General features: G+C 33.3%; 1 protein-coding gene across 1 annotated transcript; it reads right to left on the minus strand.

The window, feature by feature from the left end:
* Positions 1-2,516: 2,516 nt before the first annotated feature.
* LOC139522833 (protein NipSnap homolog 3A-like) lies at positions 2,517-11,926 on the minus strand. Its single transcript, XM_071316425.1, has 6 exons — positions 11,796-11,926; positions 7,647-7,866; positions 5,944-6,102; positions 5,436-5,534; positions 4,854-4,922; positions 2,517-4,110 (listed from the first exon to the last, which is right to left on the minus strand). Exons 1-6 carry the CDS (start codon positions 11,835-11,837, stop codon positions 4,049-4,051), a joined length of 651 nt encoding a protein of 216 aa, XP_071172526.1. The 5' UTR covers positions 11,838-11,926; the 3' UTR covers positions 2,517-4,048.
* Positions 11,927-13,473: the final 1,547 nt, after the last annotated feature.

The following is a 13,473-nucleotide window of genomic DNA, read 5'->3' on the forward strand; positions in this document are numbered from 1 at the left end:
TCAAGTTTCATTTTATAAGCTTTCCGTACAGACATAGATTTATGAAAACATTAAAAGGATAACAAAAATAGCCAAAGAAAAGACCATGTGATCGACCATAAGATAAAACAGACTACCGGTTACAACAAACGGTCAAGGTACTGACCATAAGATAAAAACAAACTACTACTTACAACAAACGGTCAAGGTACTCACCATAAGATAAAAACAGACTACTGGTTACAACAAACGGTCAAGGTACTGACCATAAGATAAAAAACAGACTACTGGTTACAACAAACGGTCAAGGTACTGACCATAAGATAAAAAACAGACTACTGGTTACAACAAACGGTCAAGGTACTGACCATAAGATAAAAAACAGACTACTGGTTACAACAAACGGTCAAGGTACTGACCATAAGATAAAAAACAGACTACTGGTTACAACAAACGGTCAAGGTACTGACCATAAGATAAAAAACAGACTACTGGTTACAACAAACGGTCAAGGTACTGACCATAAGATACAACAAACGGTCAAGGTACTGACCATAAGATAAAAAACAGACTACTGGTTACAACAAACGGTCAAGGTACTGACCATAAGATACAACAAACGGTCAAGGTACTGACCATAAGATAAAAAACAGACTACTGGTTACAACAAACGGTCAAGGTACTGACCATAAGATAAAAAACAGACTACCGGTTACAACAAACGGTCAAGGTACTGACCATAAGATAAAAAACAGACTACCGGTTACAACAAACGGTCAAGGTACTGACCATAAGATAAAAATCAGACTACCGGTTACAACAAACAGTCAAGGTACTGACCATAAGATAAAAATCAGACTACCGGTTACAACAAACAGTCAAGGTACTGACCATAAGATAAAAATCAGACTACCGGTTACAACAAACAGTCAAGGTACTGACCATAAGATAAAAATCAGACTACCGGTTACAACAAACAGTCAAGGTACTGACCATAAGATAAAAATCAGACTACCGGTTACAACAAACAGTCAAGGTACTGACCATAAGATAAAAATCAGACTACCGGTTACAACAAACAGTCAAGGTACTGACCATAAGATAAAAATCAGACTACCGGTTACAACAAACAGTCAAGGTACTGACCATAAGATAAAAATCAGACTACCGGTTACAACAAACAGTCAAGGTACTGACCATTAGATAAAAATCAGACTACCGGTTACAACAAACAGTCAAGGTACTGACCATAAGATAAAAAACAGACTACCGGTTACAACAAACAGTCAAGGTACTGACCATAAGATAAAAAACAGACTACCGGTTACAACAAACGGTCAAGGTACTGACCATAAGATAAAAAACAGACTACCGGTTACAACAAACGGTCAAGATACTGTAAATTCAGAAATTATTGTGATGTTTTTATTATTGCGAAAAATGTGACAGGGTTATAAACGCAATAATTTAAATGAATTATGACACTATTTTTCTCAATATCGCAATAAATTAAAATTGAATTTTAGACTAAAATGACATAAATTCATGCAATAATTTCTGACTTGGGGTTGGTTACATACCAGTTTTATTTATACCTAAACTTAGGAAGGTGTGGTATTATTGCCAACTACAGGATGACCCACTTAACTTGAATAACAAAATTTGGAAAACTAGACCAGGTTCTATTGTACCTAAATTATGTGTTTTACAATAAGTTTAAATATATCCTAAGGCATTGACTACCTTTTGATTGGCGACAACCAACTTGATTATTTATTGGATCATGCTTGGAAATTTGAAACCTCTTCAATGTCAGATTAATGTATTAAATGATTGCAATTGACCGGTACATATGTAAGACTCAGATCGACGTCCAGTCTCTAATAGATGTCCGTTCCTCAAATCGACAGCTAATTATTTGCTCCCCTAATCGACGTCCAATTTTTAGCTTCTAATCGACGTCCGTTTTAATGGACCTATGGAAAGATCAAAACGCCGAGACATTTTGGGCCAACATGCCGTATTATACGGAAATATATCTAAAACAAATGAACAAAACTGCCGAAATGGGGACAAAAACAGTTTACAACAGTTTTGACAGGAAAACCAAAAGGTGTTCACATATTACAACTAATCACTCTTGGGTTCCTGACCAAATATGAAGTACGGTAGTTGCTAGGAACATGTGATGAAAACGTTTGAACATATTGGTATTGATGCCGACTTGAAGTTCATTTCATCAAAAACCAGGAATTTGTTCAAGTGAAACTAATTTTCAATACAGCTGGAGAAAAAATAATTTAAGTTGGTTACTTATCAACATCTACCATTTATTACATAACGTTCATGTAAGAAAACTAATGGCTCAAATTGTCCCAAGGAAAAACTGCTTTTAAAGAGCTTGCAGTTTAGTTGAAGGAGATGGAGGTGAGCCAGATTTAGTGATGTAAGAATAAAGCCAGACTAAACGGAGGCCAGGGCTGAACTAAGAACCTTGTGAAATAGAAAATGAAGGTTTCAAAATAACTTAAAACAACTTTTTCCAATTATTTTATTATAATATAAAATAACTAAGCACCTTGTATAAGTATATAACAATAAATGTGATATATATCAAAAATGATTTAAAAAGTGGATATTCAACATATGATTATTACTTGCGTTGACTTAAGTATAAAATGATTTTACTAAAAACATTGAAATTTTTTATACTTGCATGCAATATGGAAGTTTCAATGGTGACATTTGGACTTTATTTCAGTATTGGGTAAAGCAATAGGCAACCAAATTGACTTTTAATTTCCAGATTAAAATGACTTTTAATGTAATCTTTTAATGTAATACAAATATCAATCACAAAAATATTGATAACTGAAATTAATTGCATCCATATTGTGTTGCAGAATATTGTAAAATCATATTTTCAATATTACATGTACCTATATTACTCTGTGAATATAAATACCAGAGTTTTCCTCTTGATGTTCATAAATAATTTATCAATCAACTTATAATTTATTGACTGATTAATGAAACAAAACATAAATTTTTCAAAATCTTTCCTCATTTTACTATGTAAAGTTCAAAATTATATACAAAACACTTCAAATATGTTATGTTACCTTGTTAAACTTGAATAGATAAGATGTAAATTAAACAAATCAAGCACCTATGTGTAAATATGAAAAAATAATCGAGTATGGAAGACAAGTTTAAAAATAAGTAAAAAAAGTTTTTTTATTGGGAAGAGAGACAATAATATTTCAAGAGTGTGATCAGCAAGCACCCCTAAATTTAGCACTGCCCAGGGCCTCTTGAGGAACAACCTTGTAGAGAAATCACTTTTTAACATGGTTGGAAGTTTCAAAATATTTTGCCAAAATAACTTGGCAAAGGCACTTAAACCATGACCATTAAGAATCCTAAAATATCTGTTTCCTAATATAAATATTAACCTTAATCCTCCCTATGTACAAGACAATAATAAAATAAACAATATGACAATATAACAATATATAATAGAATTTTACATTGAACAGTAGTAATGCTCTATTAATGTATTGCTAAAAATCTTGGATGTTAAATCTTAACAAATTTATAAAACTATTGGATGCTTCATTAATAAATAAATGACTATTAAACTATTACCGGTAATACTATTTTGGAGATTGAGGTTCAACAAAAAGTAAACAAAACATTTTGCTATTATAAATAGAAATAAACTTGTACAGTGTAAACTTTTAGCTCCTTGAAAACTTTTTACAAAAAATGTAAATTTAAAAAACAACCATGACTAGAAGAAAACTCCATTGTAAAAATGTAACAACTGGCTTGTTTTTATATTGTAAAATAAAGTATACTGAAAATATACATTGCACTGAACATAACAACTTAAATTTTAAAGTAAAATACAATGTGGCTATACAGACAAAAACAATTATACATAATACTGGATATCCTCAATCCCTTTCATTCATTAAGTCATTAAACCAAATAATGACCATGGAGTGGATTGAAGCAGACCAATTCACTTCAGTGGACACCATGGTGTAGATCGATGCAAACCAATTCACTTCAGAGGTGACCATGGAGTTGGAATCAGCAAGCGTGAATGACCTGTAGCAGTAGATCCTGAAAGAAACCAAAGATAAATTGAATCTTTCAATTATTATCACCCGTGTCAACTTCTTTTCCTGCCTAACCTGATCTTAGACATCTTTTGGGGCAGGCCCCACTAAATGTACAAGTCAGACGGGAAATTTAGTTGGATTTGCATTACTTACACTTCAGTTTTCTGTTTTGGTTTGTCTGTTAATGCAGTCTTGATTGACTAGAATTTACTATTTTGCTGCCAAAGTTCTTTGTTCACTTGTGGTACTCTTAATTCATCCACCAATAAAAACTTGGTAAAAGGTCAGTGAAAGTGGTGTTAAGCAGCAATCAGCAAACATTTTTATGCTGACACATGTGTATTGTTAAAAACTATATTAAACATAAAACATGTTTATTTTCAAATTCAGAGGTCTTGTGGGCATTCAGATTATTCATAAAAGCTAGACTGATCCCAAAAGATAGCAATATGATAAAATATGTTCTGCATAAATTAAAGTATATAACGTCTTGTTGAATAATCCGACTGTTTATAGATATAAGAAGATGTTGTATGAGTGCCGATGAGACAACTCCCCATTGAAGTCACAATTTGTAAAAGTAAACTGTTATAAGTCAAAGTATGGTCTTCAACACTGAGCATAGAATAGAATACACATGGTGACCTTCTGCTGTTGTCTGTTCTATGGCCGGGTTGTTGTCTCTTTGACACATTCCCCATTTCCATTCTTAATTTTAATGAATAAAAATGAAAGAAATTTAACCTTTAGTATTCACTTTCTTTAAACTGTTGACCATATCATCAACTGACTTGTGGAACCACAGGTTGCAGGCTAAAAAAAAAAAGAAGAGTGTGTAATGTCATTTAAGATGTCTTAATGAATCAAAGTGTTGGTTTTTTTTTTATTCTTTTGATTTCCATCTACATTTATAATGAAGCAATGGAAGGGACAATTTCCTGTTTCAAAATGTCTATTATATACACATTATAGAAATTGGACAAGAACAAAATTGTTTTAAAGTTCCTTTTAAATCTAAAAGTATTTTTCTAAGGGAGATAATCATGTCTTTGATATAAAATTTCTACAACAATTCTTTTAAATTAAATTGAGATATTTAAGAAAATCAGAATACTTTCCAAATCAAATGTTAATGGAAAATCAGTATAATATTCAAGTCAAATCAGAAAACAGAGGCAACTTATGATTGACACATCTATATTTGATTTTGACAGTTTTCAGGGGGAGATAAATTCATTTTGCCCCATTTCTTCAAAGAATTAATTTCTGGGATTTTGAAAACCTTTCCAATCATTTCACAGGTTACATTTAGATAAAATAGTGTACCAGTGTTGAGTGGTCCAATCAGTCCTGTAAAAGATCCCAGTAATTTGTCATCAGGTCGGTCAACTGTTTTACCATTGAAAACTTCCAGTTCATAAACACCTGAAAGAAATTTTTTTATTAAACTGTAATAGTGCCAGATGATTCATCTTTTGAAAACAAATAGTAAAAATAACTAGTTTGATAACTGCAATAGATTGGTTTTTGAAACAAATGAAAACATTCAATTTTATACAATTACTGTCTTCTGATCATGTACAATGTTATGAAATATGTGTACAATCGGACTGATTTAGTTAGTTTGAATGGTTACTCATCACTTTTGGGGCACTTTATAGCTTGCTGTTCAGTGTGAGCCAAGGCTCTATAATGGAGAACGAACTTTGACCTAAATAGTTTACTTTTATAAAATTGTGACTTGGATGGAGAGTTGTCTCAATGGCACTCATAGCACAACTTCTCATATCTGATTAAGACAGGGTTCTCAATTAGGTACAAGTACATGACAAACCTTTGAGATCTTGCTGATTAAGATTGACTTCTCCATTAGGTACCAATAAGGAATTCTCCTGTCGTGTCATCATTGGTAATATTTTGCCGAAGTAATTAGCTATCCAGGAGGCATCGCTAGCTAAAGCTTGTCTTACTTTGGCTCTGTGATCCAAGCTATCTGAAATTGTACAGGAAGTAATTAGCTATCCAGGAGGCATCACTAGCTAAAGCTTGTCTTACTTTGGCTCTGTGATCCAAACTATCTGTAATTGTAAAGGAAGTAATTAGCTATCCAGGAGGTATCGCTAGCTAAAGCTTGTCTTACTTTGGCTCTGTGATCCAAGCTATCTGAAATTGTATAGGAAGGAAAAGTACAGCAGACATGACTTTTGACCATCAATCATAAAATTCAACTTATTTCACTTTAATTTCACAAAATTTATTCACTACATGTTTACATCTTATCACTATTTGGAAATCTGTGCCAGTTGAACTTTTGGCATCATACAACCATCACTTTTCTATTTTGGGGTCGGATATTTTCTATTATGACGTCAAAATTTTTACGGGAACTTTTGTGATGTCCAGTAATGGCTGACAAATAGCATTACGGTGAATTTTTTTCAATCCTGCTTGTAAATTAACTAAAGTCAACTGACAAACCTTGCGCCAAATAGGATTTGTATCTTTTTAATATTTATTATTATTAAAGAGTGACTTTCTATTTAATATGAGGCAGGCATTACCTGTAAATGGGGACGAAGTCTGTATGAATTATTTTTTTGTAACTTAATTATTTGTCAAAAAAAAAAGAAACGGAAATACCGTAACGTTTCCGAGTTTGGTTCTGTTGTTAGGGATTTTAGTTGTGACGTTATTTAAATTATGACGTCATATGCAATGTAAACAAAGAAACGCTATCATTAGGTAACGTTTTTTCATATCAAGGAATTATTAAAAATGAAATTGGTATTGCGCGTTTCTTCCTATTTTATACTAGACTGATAAATATATATTTTACTCAAAGTTTCGTACAAACGAGACCGGAAAAAGGAAGTATATTGTACATTTCTGCGCAGGTCCGGGATTTCAAAACATGACATAAAAAAAATTGAACGATTTTGAGTTCATTAGTACAATGAAAAATTCGGGAAATTTTCCCGAATTTTTTTTTTCTTGAATTTTCTACTGTTATTGGGGACTTCGTCCCCATATTAGATGGTACATAAGCAGAAACATCAGTCACAAGTTTAAAGCTATACAGTAATTTCTGACATATCTAAGTGTAAATTTCTTACTGTGGAACAGTATTTATTTGTGGTTTAACAGAGGAGGGATGAAAGTGATGGTTATATGTTTGAAATATATCATTTCCATTATCAGATTATTTGTTTTAACTATATGCTAAAATTTCTGAGGTCTTTAAAATACATGTATTTAGGAACAAACTGGCTCCATACATCCTTGAACTTCTTGCATTTCTTGAGTACAATATAAACACTTTCCAAAGAAATCTTTTAATTCAACTATTTGTCACATTTATTGTACAATTTACATATGCAATGTAGGCATAATAAGGAATTATCCCAGTACTGTACATAACTTTGTTTCTATTCCACATGGAGTAAAAACTAACATCTCAGTCAATGCATGTTCAAGAGGGCCCTTAGCATGGATTTTAGTGGAATTTTTAGTTAGATGCTGATTATACATTGTACCTACCATATTCCCAGATGTGTACCATATCATTAATACCACCTATTTCACTAGTCCAATAGCCAATCAATACAGAGTGCTGTGTTCGTAGATGGAGCCACTCTTTCGACAACACCATAAAGAGCTTTACACTTTCTGGTTTAACCTGGTATACTCTCAGCTCATATACCTTAGAACTGTGTCTTACACTGCTTTGATGAATATTTTTCTTTATGAAACCATTTAACTGAAATTTAAAAAAAAAAATCAGTCTTAAATAAATAAAGTTACAAATGCATTTTAAAATTTTAATGGTACACTTTGATGATTAGAGTCAGTAGTCACGAGAGTGAATAAATATGGAAGAGATGGGTAAGTTGATTTTTAAGTTACCAGGTACTATAAATTTAATCTTTTTCAGTTGATTAAAAAAGAAAAGAGAAAAGGGCACAACAAAAAATATTTTTGCTGAATTTAATCAGCATTACAAATAAAACTAGACTAATGCCTTGTTCACACATACATTTAATTCGAATTGAATTTGAATCTAAAGGGAATCAAATTCGCCAATCGCGTTCACACACTCTTCTTTTCTAATTTGAATTAAGGCGAATTTGCTAATTCGAATTATCCAATTCGCATTAAAATACGCTTTTAAGTTAATACAAATTAAAACTTAACGTCGTTTGGACAGTTTAGCAAATTTAAATCGCATTGCAAATTACAATTAGAGTTGACATTAGGACGTAAAACGTTTCAAATGTGAATTAAACTAATTCGAATTAGTTAATGCGAATCAAATTCGAATAACGTGTGAACTCAGCATAAGTGATGATGCCCCCTGCACTCAACAATGAAGTAATTGTATTATAACAAAGTAAATTTAGGACTTTCTTTTAGATATTATTGTTTCTGGGCATGGGTAGATCCAGACATTTTTAAGGATAAAGGGAGGGGGGTTTCAACCATATGTTCCCATTCAAATGCATTGTTCGTCCAAAAAAGGGGTCCCCCCTTGATCTGCCACTGCTGGGAGACACAAATGTCCCAGCAGATTTTATGCTTCATTTTAAAATACACAAATATAAACATGGGAGCACATAGGTGTATAATTCACTGTAGGTGGTGTTATATACAGAAATGCTTTCCACCTCTTTAATATGCAAGTATATTCCTGGTACTAGAAGAATGACAAAGTTCAACTATCTCCCCAAAAAAGGTAATATCAATAAAAATCAAATCCTGACCACATGCACACCTTCAATATATATGTGCAAACAGCCAGCAAAGTGAAAACTGCATAACTGTAACATTTTTATAAGTTAGGTCTAGCATGTTATCTGATTGTATCAGGTTTACATACATCTGTATTTTCACACATAGCCATTTAATACAGTTAGAGATCATCAGAGATTATATTAATTAGGAGTTATATTTAAATTTCTGGTTGACTAATGAGCCCTAATGTTTTGCATATGTTGCCCTAGTAAATTTATGGAAGGTGCACGGAACACTTGGAGCCTGGATCACCGGAGCACGGACAGCACGAAGCCCGGCTGCCCTAGTAGTCTATACTTGTATACAGGTTTGTAGGAGTCATATAAAAGAGAGAAAAAGTGTGAGATAGGAAGGGAGAGAGAATTGATAGTGAGGAGAGGACAGTTGAGTTTATTTAGTAGAGAGGACAGCCATATTGTTGAGCCTGAAGTTAGATGTACATTGTGTTATACTTGTAACTTTGTTAAAGTACCGGTAGTGTGATTTTAATAAAACAGTATTGAACTTTATTCGACTTTGTGTTTATGTTCACTTACAAGACTTCGTTCAGACTACACCAGGATCCATTTATTTTATTTATTTGACCAGGATTCCCTTAATCACGCTACCAGTAGATTTCAAGAAAAACCTGTTAAAGAGTATACTTGGCATTTGTCGTTCGTGTACAAATGAAACTTAGACACCCAACAACACAACACAACCACAAGAATGCACACTTTAGTTCAAGTACCATACTAAACTCTTTCCTCACATTCAAACTGTAGGAGGAGTTGTGTGAAATAGCTTTATAACCATATTAATGGGGTGGAAGGACGGAAGGAGGACAGAGGGACAGATGCTTCCCTTTTTTCAGTTGCCCTTCAGTTGCTGGGGGCACAAAAATATTATAACTGATAATGAAAATAACATCTTTTTATTTTGTAATATCATCCACTTTACCTCCAAATAAATTTTATAAAGCAACTTTGTAAACAATACAAATGTTCATGAGCCAAAGTAAATTTGTATTCAAAATGCAGAAAATGAAAATTAACCATTGACAGTAAAACTCTGTCTGATCCACCAAATCCTCAATCTTATGGCCTTATGGCACAACAGTTCTCATTGGTGTATATTACGCCCTATGTGTATCTTCCTCCATGTACTTTAATTTTGTTTTTGCTGTTACAATTGAGATTGCAGATGTTCTGGTAAGTCGAAACGTCCTGTTTTTGCAATAAAGGCCGAAATGATTTCTAACTTCCGTTTATATTCTTCTGTGTTTTCTTGTTCTAGTCTTCCTAGCAGGGTGCCTGTGTTGATTTTACAGATTCCAATTTCCTTTGTAATTTGATGGTACATTTCTTCTCTATAACACTCGTAGTTGGGGCACTCTGTGAGGTAGTGTTGCTGTGTTTCCCTAGTTCCACAGTTCTGTGTCGCTTAATTCCCATTGTCTTTGCCACTTCAGCATGACACGCTTGTGTGCACCTTGTTTTACGTCTTGAAGGGTAATTATGTTGTTTTTTTGGCAAGAGTTGTGTTGCTTTTTCTGCTGCTTGCTTTGTCAGTAAGCCTGCTTCATCGTTCCCTTGAATATTTGCGTGTCCTGGTGTCCATAGGATGCAAATTTCCATCCCTTTAGTTCTTAGGCGGTAGGTCTTTTCACCACCGAACACCACCGCACACCGCCAAACACCACCGAACACTCCAAAAGTTTATTATTTTGTCTTTTATCGTTATCAATGTGAATTAAATATAATATTCAAGTTATTAATTCAACAAATCAGAACATTGAAAGTCCAAATATCTACAAAAAACTGAAAGGAAGAGTCTTATAACATCCCACTTTTTGAACTCCGCTGACCCTCATGGACACCTCAAATATACTTTTTTCCATTTTTTCTTCTTCTAACTCTTCTATAAAATAGTTGTACCAATAATAATAAAAGAGAAAAATATCAAAATCTAACCAATGAACAGAGTTCCAGGATACTTGAACTGATTACTAATTATATATATTTGAATTTTATAACACACACAATGTAATCCGGAAAGTGATGAATCCGGAGACGTTTTTTCTTATATTAATTTTCGATTTTAACATAAAAATGATGCCCATAAAAATCGAAAAATTGATTAAATTATATGTAATTTAATTTATTTTATCGTTTTATTGTATAATATCAAAGTTTGTCTTAGTGGTTGGTGGTTTTTCAGGTGTTCGGCGGTGTTCGGTGGTGTGCGGTGGTGTTCGGTGGTGAAAAGACCCACCCATCCTCGATGTGTTTTCTGATGTCTCGAAATCACATCAATGTAGGATTTGGATGCCAGATTTAGTGTTAGGAGTCCTACTGCACTTTGACTGTCAGAGAAGATCTTAAGTGTGGTGATGGTGTTGTGTAGTCTTTCCAGTATACATAATTCCAGTACAATCACAATTACTACCAGCTCTGCTAGCAAGATGGATCCTCTTTAAGCGACAGGTCTATGTAGTTGTATTGCTGGTCTCGAGTCTTCTGTGAAGATGATTGCACCAGCTCCACATGGTCCTGGGTTTCTCATGCATGATACATTAGTGTATGCAGTTGCCTGGTCGTTTGTTGTATTATCTATTAATTCTGTCTTGACTGTTAATGCCCCTGTCATAATTTGCCTGTGCACTGGGCCAGTAAACTGGCATCATTTTACATTTTTTACAGAGACTGATTATCAAATTACATAGGCGTTTTATAACTTCTACATTCTATGTCTCTGTCCATGTCTACATGTACTAATGTGATGTAGTGGCAGGTCAATCAGGAACGTACGTCAATCAGCTGGGTCAGCTATTTTTTGTAATTCATTTTCTCTAAATACAATATATGACATGCTTCAGTGTTTTACGGTATGACCAATTGAATACTTGTAAAGAATTACCTTGGATGAAGGTGCAGATCGTATTATTCTTCTAGAAAACATTCTTTTTCGTCAGTAAAAAAATTGTTCAGCAAAACAAGAAATAGGTCAAATTTGTAAACCGTAAACCAATCCCGTACTACATCCGAAAATCCGGTTTAACAAATAATGAGGTCGTCCTCGATTTGTAAACCTCTTCGTCAATTAACATTACTTTATTTGTGAAGTTGTTTAATTTAACTGATTGTTTGTTGTTTTGTGTATAAAATATAATTGAAGTTTAAAACAAAATTTCTCATGTGGGGCATTATTCAACCTCCCCAAGACTTTGCAATGAATATCTTCTTTGACCTTGACCTATAATCTTTGAACAAAACAACTATATAGGTCTTCTACATCTTATTGGGAAATTATCAAGCAGACTGAAAATTTGGCAACATTTTCGTTTCCAGCAGTTATTTTTTGGACTATGTACCAAAATTTCACCAAATTATGCTTTGACCTTGTGACTTAAAAACTTATCTTCTTATATATTTAAAGTAGCATTCTCCAGTTATTACAGACAAATGATTCTTAAGATAAAATTGGATCATAGGAAGTATGAAAGATTAAAGATCAAAAGTTACATTGGGAAACATTTTTTTTCTCCAAAGATTCAGACTTTCAATATTTGCTGTGACTTTGATCTTTGACTCCATATACAAATCAATATGATCTACTATCCAATAGGCATTCCAAGGATAAAGTTTGGACACATAGTTCAAAAGATAACTTTCATAAACATACTTTTGACCATATTTCTTTTATTCTTATGTGTTGATTTTTACATCCCAGTTAGGTCAAAATAAGCAGGATTTCAGTCAAATTTAAGATCAGGAAACATAGAGCGCAGGTGCCGACAACCTTTATATTCAAGTTAGACAAGTAAAATGTCATTACAAACATTATTGTCAAAGATCTTTGTTGTCAACGTATGCCCTGTATATTTCCTGTCCAAATATTTAATGGAAATTTACCTGTTTTCATTGATTTTTTGTAAAAAATCTAAATTAGTACTATTTGTGACGTCCTGAATAAAACGCAGGAACGTAAATTTGCAACAAGAAGACTTATTTCCCATCTAGTAACTGTATTTGCTTATATTCATTGTGATATTGGTCAATAAATCTTATTTTTAAATTTAGGCTAAAAAAGGGGGCTATTTTAGGGCCTTATCGAACCTACTCCTTTCATGGCCAAGTCTTTCCATTGACAGACTGTGTTAATATAGTCTTTACATTAAATCCATTGGATACAGGATGTGAACAGATTGGTATTTACTTCTTAGAAACATGATATTTTTACCACGATAGATGTTATTGCCTTAGAACTAAATGTCAGTAGCTGTGAGTACTCTCAGAGTTGTACTTTTTGATGTGTGGATGTATAAGTACCCTGCCACATCCACTCTGTGCTTTTGTTAGATGTGTTTATGTTTTGTATCCATCAGAGTTGAGCCTTTTTCAACTGTTTTTTTTATGGTTTGTTCTGGTGTTAAACTGTTACACAACTGTCCCAGGTTAGGAGAGGGTTGGGGCCTTCAAACTAGTTTAACCCTATTTTCACTCACTGTTGAAGGCCGCACAGTGACCTTTAGTTGTATATTTTCTGTGCTATTTAGTCTCTTGTGGAGAGTTGTCTCATTGGCAATAATACCACT

The sequence above is a fragment of the Mytilus edulis genome, chromosome 5, assembly GCF_963676685.1.
Source record: "Mytilus edulis chromosome 5, xbMytEdul2.2, whole genome shotgun sequence".
Classification (NCBI taxonomy): Eukaryota; Metazoa; Mollusca; class Bivalvia; order Mytilida; family Mytilidae; genus Mytilus; species Mytilus edulis.

What these genes read in the sequence shown, in the direction of transcription:
- LOC139522833 (XM_071316425.1), bottom strand. Translation starts at nt 11,837, where the DNA reads ATGTTTTCTAGAAGAATAATACGATCTGCACCTTCATCCAAG. An exon ending in GATCTGCACCTTCATCCAAG is followed by an intron (nt 7,867 to 11,795) that starts GTAATTCTTTAC and finishes TTTAAATTTCAG; the next exon opens with TTAAATGGTTTCATAAAGAA. An exon ending in AAAGAAAGTGAATACTAAAG is followed by an intron (nt 4,111 to 4,853) that starts GTTAAATTTCTT and finishes GGTTTCTTTCAG; the next exon opens with GATCTACTGCTACAGGTCAT.